General features: G+C 35.0%; 1 protein-coding gene across 1 annotated transcript in view; it reads right to left on the bottom strand.

Annotated features, from left to right (window-relative positions):
* Positions 1-24,141, bottom strand: part of DPYD (dihydropyrimidine dehydrogenase) — an 892,784-nt gene that overhangs the window by 617,292 nt on the left and 251,351 nt on the right. Inside the window, exons 6-8 of the mRNA XM_065908208.1 lie at positions 23,407-23,603; positions 16,863-16,944; positions 10,292-10,379 (exon numbers count right to left, since the gene is read on the bottom strand). Of these exons, the coding sequence (XP_065764280.1) occupies positions 10,292-10,379; positions 16,863-16,944; positions 23,407-23,603 (367 nt within the window). The remainder of the gene's footprint in view (positions 1-10,291; positions 10,380-16,862; positions 16,945-23,406; positions 23,604-24,141) is intronic.

Here is a 24,141-nt window from a genome sequence, read left to right as displayed (position 1 = left end):
GCTAAAGCATATGTAGAGATATACCTAGTTTCCTCTAATTTACATCAACTCTGCCATTTCCATATCATTTCTCATGCCTCTCTTAAACCTTTCATTGTGTTTAATGGGCTCCTTTGTCAAATTTTAAATACAGTGATTTACAAAAAGGTAAGATATACAGAGTTGTGTAATTTGTAATGTGAATAAAGCTATCTTTACCCCAGTAGTATGCCTCAACTCTAAATGGAAATCACTGATGTTTTATACATGTGTGTTTGAAACAGTCATGAATTTTAGATACAAATTCATTGAACTGGGGGTTTGGAGATGGAGGTTGTGTACTGTGGCATTTCTTAATACTTCTATGATAATACCCACTATCTAAGTGATTTCTAATTTTGCTAATTATTTCAAAGTTTATCCTTCAACATCAAAATTCTACCTGTAGAGGATAACCCATACCTACAGGATGATTACTATATTTAAGAAAATCCATCTTAACTTCCATAGTGAAATTTCTATAATATCCCATTCCAAGTTCAGACGATGATTTTCACCCACCAAAAAAATGTAGCCATCAGTCATAAGCCATTGTATGCATGTGTGCTCAGTGGCTTTGTCAGGTCTGACTCTTTGTGACCCTTTGAACTGCATCCCATCATGCTGCCCTGTCCTTGGGGTTTTCCCAGAAAGAATACTGGAGGGGACCTCCACGCCCTTCTCCTGGGCATCTTCCCAAGCCAGTGATGGAACCCATGACACCTGCATTTCATGCATTGCAGGTGTCTTTTTTACAACTGAGCCACCAGGGAAGCCCATAACTCATTGAGAACTGCTAAAAGAAAAAATAAATAAATAAAATAAAATACAGTGCTTTAACAGTGGGCTCCTGTTACTTCACCAACTACTGTAAGTGAAATATATTTTCATTCTATAAAAATATATAGATAGAAATATAATAGAAATGCCTCCATGTCTTTACCCAAAGAAAACTAAAGATGCATTCAATATTTAAAAATATAATTACATTACTTTTTAAAATTTTAAATAAAAAGAACATGAGCTACAGAATATTTTAAAATAATCCCCTTGCTAAATAAATTACTTCCTTTTTGACTACTATATGGAAGTAGCAAATATGCTTAAAATCAATGGTTAGTTCAATAGATATTTATTGAGCACCTATAATATTCCAAGAATTCTACCAGCAGAAAAATCTATTTTTTAGAAAAGATTTTATTGTATCAACACCTTCACCATAAAATACTTATTAAACGCCCTCAAGCAATTAGCTTTGCCTTTACTAAAAATGCTCAAAAATACCTAATATTCAATATAACATTATAATATTTGGTGTAATGATTTAGCATAAATGTAAAAATGTTATTAACTAAACCATTTAGAATTAGAAACTTATTGCCCTGAGTAGGTCTTCACAGGTGGCACTAGTGGTAAAGAATCTATCTGTCAATGCAAGACATAAGAATTGGGGTTCAATCCCTGGTTTGGGAAGATAACCTGGAGGAGGGCATAGGAGCCCACTCCAGTGTTCTGGCCTGGAGAATCCCATAAACAGGGGAGCCTGAAGGGCTACAGTTCACAAGATCACAAAGAGTTGGACACAACTGAAGCAACTTAGCATGCATGCATGCCTTTGAGCAGGTAATCAAAATCATGAACATATCTTTGTATTTTGTCTAAAATAAGATACTGAAAATTATATAAATTTTAAAAAGGTTAATTGATCAAGTATAGTATTACACTTCTTAAGAAGTCATTATGCCATTTTCCAACTTTTTCCTTTGTTTCTCTTTTCACTGTTTCTATTTATTGTTGTTCAGTCATTCAGTCATGTCCAACTCTTTGTGACCACACATACTGCAGCACACCAGGCTTCCCTGTCCTTCACCATTTCCCAGAGTCTGCTCACACTCAAGTCCACTGAGTCAATGATTCTGTCCAACCATCTCATCCTCTGTCACCTGCTTCTCCTCCTGCCCTCAATCTTTCCCAGCATCAGAGTCTTTTCCAATGAGTTGGCTCTTAGCATCAGGTGGCCAAAGTATTGGAGCTTCAACTTCAGCATCAGTCCTTCCAAAAAACATTTAGGGTTCATTTCCTTTAGGATTGACTGGATTGATCTCCTTGCTGTCCAAGGGACTCTCAAGAGTTTTCTCTAGCACCATGGTTCTAAAGCATCAATTCTTCAGCACTCAGCCTTCTTTATGGTCCAACTCTCACAACCATACATGACTACTGGAAAAACCATAGCTTTGACAATATGGACCTTTGTTGGCAAAGTGATGTCTCTCCTTTTTAATATGCTGTCTATGTTTGTCATAGCTCTTCTTTCAAGGAGCAAGCATTTTTTAGTTTCATGGTTACAGTCACCGTCCACAGTGATTTTGATCATTAAATTTCAAAAAGTCATATTGACATACTAAATGTCTCAAGAAACATGCTAAAACTGTAGAATACATTTTAAAAACGAATCTCAGTTCTCACAGGTTTTTAATATTGTGTATTTGTGCATGGGGTGTAGGAGTGAATATATGCACACAACCAAAAATAAGAAGAAAAATAAATTCAGCCCTATAAATGACAAATAAAACATTTTGCTATATGTGAACATAGAGCAAACATTTATCTCAGCAGGATGAGTATGAGAGTCTCATGCAGGAAATATCATTTGAAATTAATATTATAAGTATTCATTTTATTATATGGAGACAGATAAAGTTTTTCTCAGAGAATAAGCCAAGGTATAATGGTGGGAGACTATAGGCTAGAAATGTGGTAGTGGGTGGGTTAAAAAGGGGTACATTTTGGAAAGCTATGGTAGTCAGTTGAAAGTCATACTAAGAAAATATGACTTATTCTGAATGTACTGACAGTCAAAAAAAGTATCAGGACATATATAGCTTATTTTAATGTAGTGTTACCATAGGTGGAAAGTTCTTCATAGCAGAGTATCATATAACAGCAAAGGATGAGATGGTTGGATAGCATCACCAACTCAAGGGACATGAATCTGAGCAAACTCTGGAGGAGACAGAAGGACAAGGGTAGCCTGACATGCTGCAGTCCATAGGGTTGAAAAGAGTTGGACATGACTTAGTGACTGAACAACAAAGATTACTCAGAGAAGAAGTGATACGCACCTAGGGGCCAGATTTACTCTTGCTGACATGATTAGCATGGTCTCCTAATATAACCGAACTGTTTAGGAATCGGTGTCAGCTTGGTAAACTTAGAACAAGGAAATTTAGAGGAGAATGGACTTAATATATATCTTCATGATAGGGGATCAAATAAGTCCAGGTTCATTGACGTAGGTGCCTTTAAAAAGACACTGCCAATTTCCTCAGACTCTTCCCCCCGACCCTCGCCGCCTTTTCTATGATTGGAAAGTTGACCAGCCCCTAATAACTGCTTCTGCAGATTAAGATGCACTTTCTATAGATATGTTAATATGATCAAAGACTAATTGCCCTACATCTATTTTATCTCCTTCTGGGGGCTTTGCTTGAACCCATTAAATGATGATTTAATGAACTCTCAGCTGGAATTCTATTTCCCTCATTTCTGAATTCTTGGGAACCATCTCACAATTATACCAGAGTACTTACAAATGACACTAGAGTAGACATTACTGTAAATTAAAAAAGGTGGATTGGCAAAATATCCATGCCCTTTCTTTCACTTACAATTAAGTCAGGTTTATTATTTTAAAATAATCTATTCAGAATTGTGCATAATTCTTAAACAACTTCAGTTTTTCAGTGGTCTAAAATCCCCAATTCATTTTCTTCTAAGTAAATGGAAGTATATGTGATTGTGTACAATTTAGAAACTCCTGATTAAGAAGCTAATTAAGAATAACTTTTACAGAGAAGAATTCTGGCTCTAAGAAGGCACAAGAGATTTAACTAAAGGCCACACTGTAGCAAATTTAATACCGAGGTCTCTCAATGGATTTCCTTAATTGTAATTATCTCTTCTTCAGCTGTTACAATATTTGGGCGTCATCACATTTAAAAAATACTCTTTTCTGATAGCAACAGAAGAAAGTTGATGGTGCTAACAATAAGAAAAGTAAGGCTAAGTATAAAGCCTAATTCTTACAGATTATGAAGTTCCATGTTCAAGATCATTAAGTAGAACTCCTCAATATAAACAGCTGTCATCAACTAACATGTTGATTTTCAGTTATTGTGTCTGCAACTGTTTTTTTTCTCTTTTTTTAATTTTTAATTTTTCTTCTTTTCTTGTTTTTTTGGCTATGCTGGGCCTTTGTTGCTGTGAAGGCTTTTCTCTAGTTGCAGCGAGCAGGGGTACTCTCAAGTTGTGGGGCTTCTCGTTGTGATGGCTTCTGTTGTTGCAAAGCATGGGATCTAGGGAGCTCAGGCTTCAGCAGTAGCATTTCTCGGACTCCAGAGGCTCAACAGCTGTGGTGCTTGGGCCAGTTTTCAGTGGCACGTGGAATCTCCTAGACCAGGGATCAAACTGGCATCTCCTGCATTAACATACCACTGAGCCACTAGGAAAGTCCTGCAACAGCTTTTTATGCCCAAGTATAGACGTTTGCCAGCTTCCCAGGTGGCCCTGGTGGCAAAGAACCTGCCTGCCAATGCAGGAGATGTAGGATACTTGGGTTTGACTCCAGGGTTGGGAAATAAATGCAAATATCTATGCTGTCACTAATGGGGTCTCGAAGAGTTGAACATGATTGAAGCAACTTCACACACATGGATGTTTTCATTTATTACATTTTTTCCACATTCTATATAAAATTCTCTTTCCATGTTTTGCTTGTCATTTACTAGTTTTCTTTAACATTGTTTAACCTTAATTTTTTATCCATAAAATAGAGTTTATAATATCTACTTCAACGGTCATCATAAAATTTAATGGCATAAAATAAAGATTGAGAATAGAATATCTTAGCTAATACTGCTATCATTATCACTACCACTAATATCACTGTCCCTACTTTATATTTCATTTATATTGTAACACTACCTTAAAAATAATGTAGTAGCTATGTCTACTTGTGTTTGATTAATATTGAAATACCCTAAAACTCCAACATATTTTAACATCCTACCAACTTATTTTGGCAAATAGTCAAAAGAGCTGCATTAAAAATCAATAATTTAAAAATACTTACAGAGTTCCTACTACATGTCAGGAACTATGCTAGACATTGAAGATTTATTGATGAGTAAGGCACACAGACTCTTCAGACTACAAGAGTTTTAACATCTGGTGGTGGAAACAAATACATACCAATCTACTATGATACACGGAAATAAGTGCTAAAATCTGATCTGGACATCCAGAGAGGGAACAGAAACATAACAGTATGATGACTGGTGATGGTGAAGTGGCTTAATCTGCCCACAGTAAAGAGCGAAGGTAGCGGATGGATCCTTACAAGCAAAGAGAATTACATGAAGTAGAAAAAAGGACATGTAAGAACACAAATATGAAAACAGTGACGGTTCTGGGTTCAGGCAACACTAGGTCCAAAAACTGATTTTAAAAGATTGAAATGAGGTAAAACTGAAAATATTTCAAATGTCTGTAACACTTAATGTAATAAGTCACTAAAGACATAAGTTATTCATAAATTATGAAAAGCCTCAGCAGTCTATTTTAAGGGATTTTTCCTGTTTTTCAAAGAAAATAGGGAGTTATTGAATGGGGGGGTGGGGGGATCTAAATGAGAGAATGATGTGATGAGATCTAATTTTAGAAAGATCACTATTTCTGTTTGGCTAACAGTGGCCAAGGAGACTGGTTAGGAGGCTAAGGAGTAGCCTAGTAACATGAAAGGAGGAGAACAGAGACTTTGGAGTCAATACAACTAAAGCACAGGGTGGTGATATTCAGCTTTTTAATTTCCTTCGGCAGTCTCTGCTCCCTTTGTATCTATTATGACTATAATTATGCATTTTACCACTATTTACCGCATAATTCTTTCTCTCCCCCAAGTATTAAAAACAAAAATTCAGGAAAAAAAACTACTTCATCAAAAGAATATATAAAGCATTATACCTTTTCTGAGAGTGTCTTAGTGGATGTTCCTTCCCTTACATATTTGCTTAGTTTTTCATCACTGTCATGCTTTATGAGAATATAAGAAGTAAATTACCATAAAATGGACGATCAGAAATGGGAAGAGAGGGACTTCCCTGGCAGTCCAGTGGTTAAGAATCCACCTTCCAATGCAGAGGATGCAAGTGCGATCCCTGGTCGGAAACTAAGATCCTACATGCACGGGGCAAGTAAGCTTGTGCAACACAATAGAGAGCGCTCATGCCCCCAAAAGACCTAGTGTAGCCAAAAAGGGGAAAAAAAAGGAAGGGAAATAGGCTACTTTGAATCAAACATTAAGGGTTTGATTCTTCAGTCACCTAGAACAGTGATACTCAGATTGGCTCTAGAATATAATCACCCAAAGAACTAAAACAAAAAGGAACAAATGCTTAGAATACTGAAACCATGCAAAACCTGTTTAATTCACTCAGCAGCTGCTTATTGAGAGGGTTGTCGTGCTATGGGGAAAAGGCAATTAGTACTTTAGGGCCTTTACAATATACAACAGTGGGTTTTGAGCATTGACTATCAAATCACATTTTAAAAACACATTTTCCATATAATGCAATATGCATGTGTAAGCACATACACCAAAAGCAAATACACATATGATGGAAAAATATTTTTCTCAAAATAATACTCACCCTAACAATGTGCAACACACTGATATTTTCTATTATTTTGTGCTCATTTTTAATAACAAAAAATGATGGTTGTCATCCATTATATTGATTTTAATACCAACCAAAGAAAGCCATCCAATACTTTGAAAAAAACCTTGTACAGAAGATGTTCTAACTTTATTTCTAAACAGTGACAGTAACACACTGTGCCAGTGCTTTTATTTCAATAAAAATACCAAAAATTTAGGGTCTTTGAAAAAAATACCAATTATCTCAAAGATAACTCAATCCAGTTTGAATAAGGCACAGAGCTTTATCTCACTTATTTTTATTTCACTTAGAAAAAAGTAAACCTCTCATGGGTAAAGAGACATATTCTTTCAGTCTCACAATGATGTATGTACAATGAGATAATTTCCTTAATGGATTCTGTTAGAATTTGGAAAAAAGCGAAAAGTGAGCATTTCACCAGCAATAGCACAAACAATATTAAAAATCAGGAATCTTCAGAATCTGAGATGGACTTACATGCTACGGACTTATGCACAGACTTATAAAGCTATCCCTCATCCTTCATAAGTCACACTTAATTAAAACATAAGTTTTTATTTTTCTTTTAGACTAATAGAGAATGAGACATAGTTACAAACATAGGTCTAAAATATGGTATTCCCAACTACAGAAAGAGAAAATACTCCATTATCATTATAACCAACAGGTTAAGTGCTAAGTTCTAAGAGTGTCTTTCTTGGCTATTACCTGCTTACTGATTTCTCTCAATAAGGATTCTATGTGTCAAATACAAATAATGATGCACATCAGTAGCAAGACTTCTATTTTTTCCCTCTCTATATATCTATCATCCTCCTTCTCTATAGGAATAGAAGTTTAATGGAGCACTATGTCCACTCAGCTAAAGGCTGTATTTCCCTGCAACCTGTGCTGCCAGGTATGTTTATATTACTAGGATGTACACAATAAGATAAAAATAGAAGTAACACGTGCAGTTTCTGGGTCATAAATTTAAGAGGAAAGGAACCCCCTTCCTTATTTCCAATTTTTGTTAGCAGGAATGTGGAAAGAGTGGCCACCCAAGAACCAAATATGGAAGACACGTGTTGAGGATGGTTCACACTGAGAGAGGACTGTGCATATATCTTGTTTAAGTCTTTATTATTTTCCTTTCTTAAAGTGGCCAAACCTATATCCTAAGTAATATAGAATTCCTATTCCAAAATTTACTTCTCTATCCTGAGAAGGAAAAGCTAGGTAAACAAAGTGAGTGAAGTCTAATTACAATATAGAAGCATGGTGATGTTCAATCACAAAAACCATGTAAAGATGTGAGGCCATCTAAGTAATAGGCTGTCAGATGGTAACAGAAAGGTCATAAATTCCCAACTTGGCAATCAAGAGTGTCAAGTAAGTACTTCCTGGAGAGCAAGGCTACTTGTTTTCTATACACAGAACACCACCCTTTTTTTTTTTTGACAAGATGAAACTTTCTTGTATATATTTCATACAGAATACTGAGAGAGAACATAACTGCATTCTACACATCACTACACCAAAATGTCAAAAGATTCACTTCTCAGCATGAAAATGCACAGAAACATAAATATGAAAGGACTTCACATTTTAAGTGCTTTATTCACACCTCAATGCAGAGTCAAATGGAGTTTTGTGAATGGGATATAGCACTATCAAATAACATATGTAAGGGGACTTAACGGAATAAAAGAAAACTGAAACATTCCTGATTCTTGCAGATGGAAGATATCGCTTTATAACTGAAACCACTCAGACTGATAAAACACTCAATTCTTCCCAATTTTGTTATAATTTGCTTCTTGAGCAGTTAATTTGGAGATGTTTCAACATATTGGCTGTTTATTTGGCCCCTATCTCTTCAGTACAGAGATTCTTTGTGGACAAAGTTCATAGAGATACATGAAACTGCATTAGCATATACAATTCCACATCTTTACATACAACTGCTATAGGAAACTACAATGGTGAATTTCAAATAGCTATTTGAAAACATTGCCAATGTTTCAAACCTATTGCCTGACTAAATTTTTCATTTATTATTAACTAAACACATTTTCCCTGGAAAAGGAAATGCCAACCCACTCCAGTATCCTTGCCTGGGAAATCCCACAGAGGAGCCTAGTGGGTCTGCAGCCCACCATGTCACAAAGAGTTGCACAAGACTTAGCAACTAAACAACAACAAAACATATTTTAATATGCATTTTGTGAGAATAAAAGCAACTTATTGATTCAATTTTGCTGGTACTGGTAGAATATATGTGAAAAAAACACTTTCCCTATTTCTTTATGCAAAATTCTCAGTACAAATGTAATGCTGAAAAATAAAGCCAAAGTCAAGGGTAATGCTGCTAAAAATGGAACCTAGGCAATATATTCCTATGTATTTTCTCTTTTCTGTTTTTATCTCACAGGATTATTGTACTTAAATAACCTAGAGAAATCCTGATGACAATGACAATCAAGTTTATGAAAGAAAGGAGGTTGAATAAAGACATTTAGGAGCTAGAAGGCAGTGAAAATTTGTTTGCCTCTTCCTAATTTTTCACCTAAGTAAAGGGAGTGACAAGATGGTTTTAAGACTTGCTATCAACTAGTCAGTAAGATAACACATACCATCCTGATAACAATTTAGTAGGCAAAAAAGCATTCCTGATGATTTTATTCTAGAAACATATAAAAAATGACAGCCCCAAAAAAATGTTATCTAGCATGTGATTACTTAAAGAGATGGAACAGTTTTTACTTCTGTGTAGGTTTACTAGACATTCATATTTAAAGAAAGTGAAATAAAGAGGAGATAGACAAACTAAAAGACCTGAGGATGCACTTACTCAGTTTATACGCCATCCACTGTTCATAATATGATCATATAAGAGAATAAATACAAAGTTCACAAGACAAAGAATAAATTATACCAGCAGTGTGTTCTCTTTGGTCTCGGTAGAGAGTAAGGGAAAGGGGAACATGTTAGAAAACTCAATCTCCTGCGATAGTTAGGCAAAATATGGAACCATAGGGCACATTGATTGCCTTAGCAGTTATACACTATCTGATGCTCAAAACTGTGATCAAACATCTTTATAATTCAGCCAAATATGAAAAGTCTTTAAAAATACCAAAAAAAAAAAAAATAGAAAAAGAAAATGAGCCAATTCTATCTCTTAATATCAATTAAATTAATTTGTTTTATCAAAAAGAGAAAGCTATAGCATCTAGATATTTCTAAGCCTGAATTCTGAGCTTCTGTAGCATGACCTGAAAACACTTTGCATCTTAGATGTTTACTGGTGAAGAGAATATGGTAAGAGAATGGGAAGATAAAGATACCTCGTCCAGGTCAACCTATAATGAGGTGAGGCAGTGCAACTCATTATAAAACAGAAATTTTCTTTGGCCATTCATTTCTATCTGCTCTTTTCTGAACAGATACAAATTCTACCATAAAAATGTCTGAAGGTAGCTACTCTTCTGAATACTGTCAGGAAGCAAAAAAAAAAAATTATAAAGAAAAATATTTGAAAATAAGCTACTCACCTATCCCAATGAAAGCAGCTTTGTACCCGTCTTCTTTCAAAGTACTAAGAGTAATGTCATTCACTGAAAGGCTTTTACCACAAATTATCTGTAAAGAAAGATTTGGGTAATTAGATTTTGGCATTTGAATAATTAAAATCTTAATCTTTAAAATAAAAAATAACCCAGCTCAGTATACACATGTATAATTCCATGTATATATATGAAAACATTTTATATTTTAGTATATAGGCTTACATATACAAAATAGTATATAAATAGAACACTATCATATTCTACTTAATGGCTAAATGCATTTTTGCCTTTTAATTAAGTGGCAGAAGAAAAGTTTGCAATTTAAAATCAAGTCAGTAAATTTTCATCTCTTTCTTAGGACATTCAAGGCACTATGTGGGGTATTTTAAAGAATAAAATGATAAATGAGAGTTCCAGCCTAATGTACAGTCAAGATCTGTGCAGGAGATGTACAGAAATAAGTATAACAAACAACAGAGTGTGATCAGCATTATGTCTACAAGAATTCAGAGGATAGAGAGATTCATTTTGGCTGAGGTCATACATACAAAAAAAAGAGAGGTAGTGGGATTTCAATAAAGCCTTTTTATTTTAACTGAAGTATATTTGATTTACAATATTTTGTTTGTTTCAGGTGTATGGCAAAGTGATTTGGTTAAACATATATGTGTGTATATCTACATTCTTTTAAAAATTATTTTGCATTATATTTTATTATATATACTGAATATAGTTCCCAGGCAATAAATCCCTTTTAAAAATTGATAGGATTTTGATAGTGGACACTGTCCAGGGAAGATGAATAAAGTCAGGAGTCAGAGGGTGGACACTCCTATTAAAAGTCACAATACTTTTCTCAATTCCCAGACATGAGCCAATTTTCAGATCTTGAACTTGCTGACTGAAGAGGTGGTCGGGTTGCGTAGAAAGAAACACCCTGCAACATCCTGACAAGTAAATACTATAATGATTCCTCTACTTCTTCAAAGGGAATCTCGGCCATTTACCCAGTTATGTACACTGGGGAAGGGGGGATAATCACACATTCTCAAGGACACTGGAAAAGGCTCTTTATTGACTTGATACCTGAGGAGTGGGGACCTAAAGAGACAGGGTGAAAAAATAAGCCTAGATAAAGTTCACAGTGGACCTAATTGGAGCACAGCTCCAGGTGTTACAGCAGGTAAGTAGCCAGGTATGAGCAGAGAAATGGGGTCAAGGGCCTAAACCGCCCATCCTATAAGCAGCAGGAGTCCATACATAGACAAAGGAAAGTAGGAGCCTTCAGACTGATAGGAAACCATACATTTGGGGTGATAAGAGTCCGAGTAGATGGCAAAGAAAGGTAAGGAAAAGGGTGAATCTCCTGAATTCAAATGCAACCTTTTGCTCCTTGTGCCCTCATTACCATAAGATTAGTCTAACAGATAAGAAGTACTCATTGTATAAGGATGCCATGAGGCCATGACACTTCTAACTACAGCTAAATGGCGACAAAAATCCCTCCTTCCGCAGTGAATATTCCACCCCTTCATTTGTAGGCCCCTCATAAGTGGCTTGCCAAAGAAACCCGGGTGGCAGCTCCTGGGGTGCCTGCTCACTCTCCCTCTGATAGCACATCCTTGCTTAAAAACTTTCGTTTCACTTTCTTAACCCCTCCGCTTCATCTCTGAATTCTTTCGCGATGAAGAAAAAACCTCAAATTCACTTGCAACCCAGGTAGTGGTTATCCCCAAGCCTCAAGGTGTATAACCAAAATGTTAAATGCACCAGTAGAAGTAAGCCCAGAGTGGGTCTCTGGTCTGCAAAGAGCTATTGTAGCTACAATAGCTGGGAAGGCCAGAAAACTTCTGAAACCCTGGTCAAGAGACTAAATCAAACACAATATCGAACTCCGGAGTGGGTGGAATAGAGAGAAATGGTGGTGGTCTGTGTTCTACTTCTGCTTCATTCCCCAGTCTGACCCTGATGAGACTAGATGATTCCTGGAGAATGACTGTAAACTAGCGCAGGTTTGACCAATAGTCCTAACTGCAATGTCTATGGCAAATGTGGTATTACTGCAGATTAGTTAAGCCCACAGGTACACTGCATGTGGCCATTGATTTGGTGAATGTATACTTTTCATCCTGTTGCTGTGGAGAAGGGATCGGAAACAGTTCACATTCATGGGAGAAACATAAGAACACTCAGTTACTGGTTTGCCTCAGTTCAGTTAGTTCAGTCGCTCAGTCATGTCCGACTCTTTGAGACCCCATGAATCGCAGCATGCCAGGCCTCCCTGTCCATCACAAACTGCCGGAGTTTACTCAAACTCATGCCGATCGAGTAGATGATGCCATCCAACCATCTCATCCTCTGTCATCCCCTTCTCCTCCTGCCCCCAATCCCTTCCAGCATCACGGTCTTTTCCAATGAGTCAACTCTTCACATGAGGTGGCCAAAGTATCGGAGTTTCAGCTTGAGCATCAGTCCTTCCAATGAACACCCAGGACTTATCTCCTTCAGGATGGACTGGTTGGATCTCCTTGCAGTCCAAGGGACTCTCAAGAGTCTTCTCCAACACTACAGTTCAAAAGCATCAAATTTTGGCGCTCAGCTTTCTTCACAGTACAACTCTCACATCCATACATGACCACTGGAAAAATCATAGCCTTGACCAGACTGACCTTTGTTGGCAAAGTAATGTCTCTGCTTTTTCATATGCTATCTAGGTTGGTCATAACTTTCCTTCCAACGAGTAAGCGTCTTTTAATTTCATGGCTGCAGTCACCATCTGCAGTGATTTTGGAGCCCAAAAAATAAAGTCTGACACTGTTTCCACTGTCTCCCTATCTATTTGCCATGAAGTGATGGGACCAGATGCCATGATCTTAGTTTTCTGAATGTTGAGCTTTAAGCCAATTTTTTCACTCTCCTCTTTCACTTTCATCAAGAGGCTCTTTAGTTCCTCTTCACTCTCTGCCATAAGGGTGGTGTCATGTGCATTTCTGAGGTTATTGATATTTCTCCCGGCAATCTTGATTCTAGCTTGTGCTTCTTCCAGCCCAGCGTTTCTCATGATGTACTCTGCATATAAGTTAAATAAGCAGGGTGACAACATACACCCTTGACGTACTCCTTTTCCTATGGAACCAGTCTGTTGTTCCATGTCCTGTTCTAATTGTTGCTTCCTGATCTGCAAACAGGTTTCTCAAGAGGCAGGTCAGGTGGTCTGGTATTCCCATCTCCTTCAGAATTTTCCACAGTTTATTGTGATCCACACAGTCAAAGGATTTGGAGTAGTCAATAAAAGCAGAAATAGATGTTTTTCTGGAACTCTCTTGCTTTTTCGATGATCTAGCAGATATCGGCAATTTGATCTCTGGTTCCTCTGCCTTTTGTAAAACCAGCTTGAACATCTGGAAGTTCTCGGTTCACGTATTGCTGAAGCCTGGCTTGGAGAATTTTGAGCATTACTTTACTAGCGTGAGAGATGAGTGCAATTGTGCAGTCGTTTGAGCATTCTTTGGGATTGCCTTTCTTTGGGATTGGAATGAAAACTGACCTTTTCCAGTCCTGTGGCCACTACTGAGTTTTCCAAATTTGCTGGCATATTGAGTGCAGCACTTCACAGCATCATCTTTCAGGATTTGAAATAGCTCAACTGGAATTCCATCACATCCACCTGCTTTGTTCATAGTGATGCTCTCTAAGGCCCACTTGACTTCACATTCCAGGATGTCTGGCTCTAGGTGAGTGATCACACCATTGTAATTATCTGGGTCATGAAGATCTTTTCTGTTCAGTTCTTCTGTGTATTCTTGCCACCTCTTAATATCTTCTGCTTCTGTTAGGTCCATACCGTTTCTGTCCTTTATTGAGCCCATTTTTACGTGAAATGTTCCCTTGGTATCTCTGATTTTCTTGAAGAGATCTCTAGTCTTTCCCATTCTGTTATTTTCCTCTATTTCTTTGCATTGATCTCTGAGCATATATATATATAATATACATACATACATACATACATACAATGTACAAATAGAGTTTTATTGTGACACAATCTTTGATTGGAAAAATTCAGTTTAAAATAAATAAGAACTAATCTATCAGCTATTAGTATGAAATAAGTTGAAATTACTCAATAAGAAATTTAGAAGAACATAGTTGGGAGGGAAGATAATTATGCTAAGTTTAAATATGATGAATGTATGTTATTTGGATGAGAAATATGCTCAATAAACTACTAAGAATACAGAACTGGAGTTCAAAATAAAGATGGTACTAGAAGAATCCTTAGTACATAACTTGGCCAAAGTAAATTCTTAGTAATTTTATCAAATTGAAACAAATCTAATAGAGGAAAAAAACAGGCAATATCCAAGATAATGCTCAATCATGAGAGCTAAAAATACATACACATATAGATATGGGCAGATACATGCACAGTTACATGCATTCATATAACAATATATCACATGCTGCCCAGGAGCCAAAGAGACTAAATCCAGAGAGGAATCCACTTCATAGCCAGTAAATTATTGTTGACTTTAAAATATACAGTGTTAGGTGAGAGGTAAAAACATAAGGCAGGTTATAAGAAGAATGTGGTGATGAGGAAAAAGTGGTAATAAGAGTAGACCAATTTTTGAAAGATATATCCTTTTATGGTTAAGTTTGATAAGTCATATAAGATGAAAGTACTTCATTAGTGGACGCCAGTCCTCAAAGCTGAAAAAGAATCTTGTTACTGTCTCTCTTCAGAATTGTACATAGAATTTATTGTTTACAAAGCAAGTTTGAATACTTTATTTCCTTCACATTTTATTTATTTATTTATTTAATCTCCTTCTCCATGGCTGATTCATGTCCTTCCCATTTTAAAACAACCTGAGTCATGGACAAGATAGTACTAACCTCCTCAATTCAGGTTCTAATTATTTCTTGATAATATAATAAATTCATAGGGTTTAAAATTCAAATGTACAAAATGATGATAAACAACTTCCTACACCTTCCCAAAGGTAATCTATTCTACTGGACTATTACACATGTCCAGAGCACATATATTTTCAGGCATATATAAGCAGATATGTTTATAAAAGTGGTAATAGCATACTTTTCCCTTTGAACAAATATTGACCAAGGTGAAGGACATTAACTGACTTCATCAAGGCTATCTGACTATAAAATTAGGAAGGGGCAGAACTGTAGCTGAAACGTACATTTCCTGGCACTCGGCACACTGACCACTACTGGGTCACTACGCCTTGATGAGGTTCCTGGTAAGAGGAATGGGTGTGCCCTACTTTCTGCAACATATCCAGTATGGTAAAAATTGAGTGCAATTTTATAATTATTTATAAGATGAATTTAGAGGTGTCTTAAATTAATTTTTGATTTATCTTCAATTTCAAGTATCGCCTAATATATTACTTCGAGGTCTCAATGATCATTTCCTTACTTAACGAGATTTAGGTAAGAACCTGCATTCAAAATGAAAGACATTTAAAGAACTTTTCAGGATATATTTATATGAAGCAAGCAATCACCCTTAAATCTGTTTTGAACATTATTTTGAACAGTTTTCATAAAGGTGTGCACATATGTATTTCATATTTGCTAGAATATTTTTTATTTGGTGATTATATACACGTTTCATCATCTGATCACCGCCAAATAAAATTAATCACAAGTATAAAAACACAAAATACTGTTATGAGTGTTTTTCTTTTTATTGGTTATTTTAATTTGTATTTCTAAATGCAAGAATCATGAATAGTTTGCTAACCACTTTTCAAAACAGTTTTTATATGTACTTACAAGAATGTATTGTGTAATTTATAATACTCTGTTAATCCATTATTTTATATCTGTCATGGAAAATTAAAAGTTTTGAAACAAAAATAGCAATAAATTTAGGTGAAGTGTCAGAATATATTCTTAAATATAATACAAAAGAATGGAAATATAAAAAGAAAAGAACGGAAATATCTAAAGCTATATCTAAAAGTAAAATGTATTGATTTTTGACTATCTACAAGAACAATACAATATTTATTTCACAAAACAATTAAAAATATAGAACTGTTGCTTTCTACCTTGCCTAATTGCTGTTTATATTGAAAAAGGATTATCACATTAACACTATTGACATTATGCACATAGTAAATAAAATAAACCTCTGTAAAAAGTTTTGTCCCAAATTGTGTAATACAAATGTTTCAGAGTTCACATAACTTCCACACACACACAAGAAAAAATGTGATTAAAGAAAGCAAATCCTTCTATTAGCTGCACTGAACCCCTAAAGCAATTTAGGAATTTGTTTCTTACAGACAATTAATCACATGCAGGCGTGCCAGATGAGAACTATTGATTGCCCTTTTCCAGGCTAGTGGCATTCAGACAGTAGACAGACAAATGCCCTAAGCAAGGAGAAGCATCTTTCTGCTTCTGCCTGGTGTAGCTTTTAATTGTTCTTTCCTAAAGTGTGTGACATTTTGCTGTTAATCTTCAGTATAGAGCTTACTCCTTTCTTTTAAAGCAATACACAAATGTTATGCTTTTCACTTACCTTTACACCAAGGTCCTTCATAAGCTCAATCTCAAAATTTACTACATCATATGGTAGCCGGAACTGAGGGATTTCAGAAGTACTAAAAAAAGAGAGAGAAACATTTGTGGAAAAATCAGCAGTTTAAAAAATGCAACACGTGTTACTGATCAGTATTAAAGGAATAAGTATTTCTTCTAAGGGTATTTTCATAATGTATAAGATGCATATGAGGAAATACATATTTTTATATGCATGACAAAATATGAATGGGTTATTACAGAAACAGTAGAAATTGATGTAAAAATAAAAACAATGAAAAACAAATACTAAGTATAGATTTCATCAAAAGCAATTCCTATACATTTAAGTTTATCACAATATTTAGTTGATCTATATACTAGCAAATTCATAAATGTCTTAAGAGAAGAAAACCTTAAAAAATAAAAAATTATTTGAAAGTATACAGTTTTTGATATGTACATCATACATAGATACATATGTATTCAATAACTATATAGAAAAGTATATATATTTTCTATATAATTATGGAACATGCATGTGTGATATGCATAGTAAAAAATGTATACTTTTATATAGGAAAAACTATATTGCAAAGCAAAAGAGTTCCAGAAAATCATATACTTCTGCTTCATCGATTAAGCTAAAGTCTTTGACTGTGTGGGTCTCACAACAAATTGTGGAAAATTCTTAAAGAGATGGGAATACCAGACCACCTGACCTTCCTCCTGAGAAACCTGCATGTAGGTCAAGAAGTAACACTTAGAAACAGATATGGAACAATGAACTGGTTCAAAATTGAGAAAGGGGTATGTCAAGGCTATATATATATATTGCCACCCTCCTTATTTAACATATATGCAGAGTACATCATGTGAAATGCTAGGCTGGATGAAGCTCAAACTGGGATCAAGATTGCCAGAAGAAATATCAATAACCTCAGATATGCAGATGAAACCACCCTTATGGCAGAAAGCAAAGAAGCACTTGATGAAGATTTCTCTTCATTAAAGAGCCTCTTGATGAAGGTAAAAAAAGGAGAGTGGAAAAGCTGGCTTAAAATAACTTTCAAAAACTAAGATCATGGCATCTGGTCCCATCATTGATGGTAAATAGATGGGGAAACAATGGAAACAATGACAGATTTTATTTTCTTGGGCTCCAAAATCATTGCAGACAGTGACTGCATCTATGAAATAAAAAGACACTGGCTCCTTGGAAGACAAGCTATGACAAACCTAGACAGCGTATTAAAAAGCAGAGACATCACTTTTATGACAAAGGCCTGTATAGTCAATGCTGGCTTTTCCAGTAGTCATATATGGAGCTGAGAGTTGGACTATAAAGAAGACTGAGCACCAAAAAATTGATGCTTTTGAACTGTGGTGTTAGAGAAGACTCTTGAGAGTCCTTTGGACTGCAAGGAGATCCAACCAGTTGATCCTAAAGGAGATCAAACCTAAATATTCATCAGAAGGACTGATGCTGAAGCCGAAGCACCAATACTGTGGCTGCCTGATGAGAAGATTTGACTCACTGGAAAAGATACTGATTCTGGGAAAGACAGAGAACAGGAGGAGATGGGGCGACAGAGGATGAGATGGGTGGATGGAATTATCGGCTCAGTGGACATGAGTTTGAGCAAACTCCAGGAGATAGTGAAGGACATGGAAGCCTAGCATGCTGAAGTCCGTGGGATCACAAAGATCCGGACATGACTGAGTGACTTAAACAACCCACTACCAGAACATATGCCTCCATGAGAATAAGCACTTTATTTTATTCATCTTTGTAACTCTATGGCCTAAGGTAATGACCAGCACATAGTAGGAGATAAATAAAAAATTAAGGAAGGAATGAAAGAAGAAAGGAAGAAAAATTGGGAGAAAGGGAGCTTACCCTCAAGACTGCACATTGAGAAAGGTGATATGAGGATAGAAGATGGAATTTTATTAGAATAGTTACATCTTAAGTTTGTTGCATTTATAAAGACAAGCTTTCATTCTTTATGTTCTGTTTTAACAAGAAAGTTTCAAAAGAAACTTTCCTTGTGGCCACAAATCTTTTAGTACAGTCAGTCAGTGGAGTGCTCAGATTTCCTGAAAAAAAAATCATTCTTGTATATTCATGTTTCTTTCATCTAAACGGAATTAATTAAAAACAACCTTCTTCCCTTATTTTTAAAGTACAATTCTCATACTTGGCTTTAGTTTATTATGATACAGGTACCACACTTTAAATTTGTGTTACATCACACATGTTCTCAAAATACTTTCTACAAATAAAACTATTTCACCTAAACCCTATTTCTTTATTGTCAGTCAACATGAAATGCAATAGACATAGTGAAAACATAACATACAAAATAGCTAAGGCAAAAGACATTATTATTCCAATTACACTAACAAAAAGTCATATTCATATATATGAATATATATTAATTTTATAATAGAAAAAAATCAGAAAGTATACATATATATACATATACACATCACATTACATTTGCATGTAATACTATATTCATATAACTTTGTTATTATAATATCAAGTCCTTTAAACTTTTTTTTTAACTTTTAAAACTCACATATTGGTGGGGGAGAAGCCACAATTCAAGAAAAGCAAAACTACTGATTATTTCACAAATTTTTTGACACCATCATGACACTATACAATAGGGATTAAGTCCTGGATAATTTTTAGCCAGCTTAGTGATGTTTTAAAAACTGGCTGTGATACTTGTTCATCAGGTTTAAAAGATTCTGTTTGGATGCAAAGGAAAAGGAAAGATAAAACTTGACATCACCTCTTTAAGCAATTGATTTCAAATACAAAGCTAATGTAATCTTTTTTAGCCACTTTGAAGATACAAGAGAATGAGAGGCATCTGTAAGTGAGAAAATAAATTAGTAGAAAAGTATTGCAGTGTGATTGTGGTTAAAGTCCAGTGTCAGTTTTTATAATCCTGCAGCAGTTACACATGCTGCTACCATGGGACGATCCAAAGGAGACTGATTAAACACTTCATATTGTCCCTGGACTGCAAGGAGATCAAACCCATCAACCCTAAAGGTAATCAGTTCTGAATATTCATTGGAAGGACTGGTGCTGAAGCTGAAACTCCAATATTTTGGCCACCTGATACGCAGAACTGACTCACTGGAAAAGACTGTGATGCTCAGAAAGATGGAAGGCAGGAAGTGAAGGGGACAATAGAGAATGAGATGGTTGGACGGCATCCCCGACTTGATGGACATGAGTTTGAGCAAGCTCCAGCAGATGGTGATGGACAGGGAAGACTGGTGTGCTGCAGTCCACGGGGTTGCACAGAGTCGGATACAGTCCATGGGGTTGCAAAGAGTTGAACACAACTGAACTGAACTGACCTGATTGTCACTGGAGACTGGGAAGATTCAAAGGCAAAGGAAACGAAGTAAATCATAAAAGATTTTCTTTTAAACATGCTAGGTCATTAACCCAGGGGAATCTGTCCCACTGAATATGTTTAGGAAATACATAGAAACACAAGTTTCATGTCAATTTATATGATTTAGAAGTGCATATCCTGCATTTGATTTAAAAAATAGAGATGCTAACAACCACAAAAACCTTCTACCAAAATTATCAACACAATAATTCACAAACAGGGGTCGTCCTTTTCAAGCTTCTTGTGCAAACGCAATTAAAGTGTAAAAAGATTATTTCTAGTCTATACAGCTACCCAACAATTAAGTTCATATTTTTTAAACTAGTTCATATATTCGTTGATGTGTGTATCTGAAAAAAGTACAGTGTTTATACATATGTTGCTAATAGATTATGTTGTTCCTAATTAATGAAGCTGTGATAAAATGCCATTAAAAATGAAAGCTTAAATAACTCCAGCAAAATAATATGTTAGGTATTTTACTTTCCAGGAGAAAAATTTACTAAGTATGTGTGATACCTTAAAACTCAAATTAGTGAAACATCAATACAGAAAAAATAATTACTTCTGGGCTATCAGGGTATTTATTCTTCAGTTTAAGCTTCATATCATCTCTAAAGGGTCTTCATACTATGTGATACTTTTACTTGATGACTTAGTCTAATAGTTTTATATTAACAATAGGTTACTTGGAGTTTAGCATATTGTCATTTTACCAATATTGATATTTATATATCTATTAATGTATATTTACAGGTGCCATAAAATGTAAAAACAACATCAATTTTAATCACAACTTGATTTAATTTATTCTCTGATTATTAAATATGACAAATCTGTTGCTTAAAAAATAGTTCTGTAGCCATCAAAATTTAAATGCTAAGTAAAGCAACAGATATGCCAACTGGATATATTTTTATAATCAATGAGTTTCTGATGCAAAATGACACATTCATAAAAAAAAAAACTGAGTAATATTATCAAACTATCATGCAAATTCTTGCTCATCTTTATATCAAATGTTTTAAGGAATATCCAGTCCCCGCTTAAAATAAAGTTTATTTTTTATGATCCTAAATAAAATACATGTTCACTATAAGGTTCCATTTATTTTATAATTTTTAGGATTAGTTTCCATTATAGGATATTACATGATATTGAATTAAGTTCCCTGGGCTACACAGTAAATCATTGTTGCTTATCTATTTTAGGTAGAGTAGTTTGTATCTGTTAACCCCAAGCTCCTAATTTATCTTTCTCACCCTCCTTTTCCCCCTCTGGTAACCATAAATTTGTTTTCTATGTGAGTCTTGGCTTGTAAATACGTTTATTTAAATTATTTTTAGGTTTCACATATAAATGATATCATGTAATATTTGTCTTTTCTGTCTGACTTACTTCACTTAGTGTGATAATCTTAAGGTCCAACCAAGTTACTGTAAATGCCAATATTTCATTCTTTTTATGGCTGGATAATATTCCATTGTATATATATTTACCGCACCTCCTTTATCCATTCATCTGTCAATGAACACTTAGGTTGCTTCCATATCTTGGCTACTGTAAAGAGTGCTGCTATGAACACTGACATGCATGCATTTCTGTCATATTAGAGTTTTCATATTTTTTGGATATCTGTCCAGAGTTGGAACTGAAGGATCGCATGGGAGCTCTATTTTTAGTTTTCTAAGAAACCTCTGTACTATTTTCCATAGTGGCTCCACCAAATTACATTCCAACCAAGAGTGCAGACCAGTTCTCTTTTCTTCACTACTTCTCCAGCATTTGTTATTTGTAGACTTTTGAAGGATGACCATTCTGACCTGTGTGAGGTGATATCTCATTGTCATTTTGATTTGCATTTCTCTAATGATTATCAATGTTGAGCATCTTCACATGCACCTGGTGGCTTTCTGTATGTCTTTCTTAGAGAAATGTTTACTTAGGTCTTCTGCCCATTTTTTGATTGAGTTATTTATTTTATTTTATTTTGACATTGAGTTGTACAAGCTGTTTTGGAAGTTAACCTCTGTTGGTCATGTTGTTTGAAAATATTTTCTCCCATTCCACAGATTGTATTTTTGTTTTGTGGATGATTTCCTTTGCTATGCAAATGCTTTCAAGCTTGATTAGGTTCTATTTACTTATTTTTGTTGTTATTTATTTTACCTTGGGAGATTGATCTAAGAAAATATTCCTAAGATTTATATCAGATACAGAATGCTTTGCATATGTTTTCTTGTAGGAGTTTTATGGTGTCATGTCTTTTATTTAGGTCTTTAAAGTCATTTTGAGTTTATTTTTATATATATGGCGTGAGGAAGTGTTCTAAGTTTAATGACTTACATATATTTGTCCAACTGGCCCAACATCACTCATTGAAAAAACTGCCTTTTTTCCACTATATATTCTACAGAGTCCATTTATCTTAAATAAAGTAAACTCCATCCATTGTCCAAGCCTGATATGAATATCTGAAAATCACTTATACACAGTGAATATTTTCCATACTAGTGTGTGGATCTTCAAGGGAATAAATGTGTATGTGATGAATCCTGGTTTACAACAATGATGTTGCTTAATAGCAAACAGTAATATGGTACTTATGAGATAAAACACTGCATAAATATACAGTAAAATGGAACATTTTTAGTAGTTTCTAACTTAACTGTAATCAAATGCAAAACTTAAGAGACTGGAGAATGAAAATACATGACCAAGACAACACATCTACATACACACTGAAATGAATCATCCAATATTCTGTGGAGGTAGGTTCCCCCATCTCTAATTTGCATAACTCACATATATCTCCATTAAAAGAAAGATTCACAGGGATGAAATAAGCTTTCATATGATTGGTTCCTCTATTCATAAAATACTTTGCTGTGATTTTTCTTAAATTCACAGAACTAGACAGAGAAATTTTAAAGTAAATATTACTTAAAGCCAAGTGCAAATTTAAAGTAAATAATGAAAGCAAAATTTGAGCATTTGGAAAAAGAACACTTAAAATACCGTCTGTGAACTTGAAGTTCCTATATGATTACAAACCAATATTCATAATTGTTTTACCCATTATTTTGAACACTATGAACATGAAATAAATGTAGGAATTACCTTAAACCACCAACATATTCTTGTTTTTCAAATATAGTGATGTCACTGTAGCCTAATCGAGCCAAGAAGGAAGCACAACTTATACTTGCAGGCCCAGCACCCAAAAGAGCAATCTTTGCAGAATAGGCTTCAGGCATTTTTTCTGGGGGAGGCAGAGAAGGATTCCTGATTTGTGGGATATTCATTGCTTTGAACACCTATGGAGAAATCAATTGGTATGGTTAAATTTTTTAAGGCAGCTTTTATATCCTCAAATTTTTGTGTTTTAATGTTTCAAATTCACTTATGCTTTTAATAGAAATAAATATATTTTAAGTATTAACATAGGCTATTTAGAAGTCATATTGGATCCAGCTGATAACAATTTATGCTTGATTAACTCTTTCTCAATCTTTGAAATTCCTGCCTAAGGTTACACTTCTTCTGGGAAGCATTCCTGACTCACTTTTCTACTCCACTATCTGGGCCAACTTAAGCATTCCTCCTCTGAGCTCCTGAATCACATTTTGTACGCTACTAAGAAAATCATTTACCATATGTGTCACGTTTCCGTGTTAGTCAGCAGAACATTAGTTCTTGAGTTAGAGAATAGGTCAGATACAAAAATGCACACATATAACTTATTAACTGTTTTAAATATTTTAGACACATGTTATTTTCCATGTATAACCAGCAGTGAGCACTATACTGGAATGTAGACATTCAGTAAATAATTTATGGCATCTGTTTCTGGTT

The sequence above is a fragment of the Muntiacus reevesi genome, chromosome 1, assembly GCF_963930625.1.
Source record: "Muntiacus reevesi chromosome 1, mMunRee1.1, whole genome shotgun sequence".
Taxonomy (NCBI): Eukaryota; Metazoa; Chordata; class Mammalia; order Artiodactyla; family Cervidae; genus Muntiacus; species Muntiacus reevesi.
The sequence above is the reverse complement of the archived record's forward strand: the minus strand, read 5'-3'. Positions and strand labels throughout refer to the sequence as shown.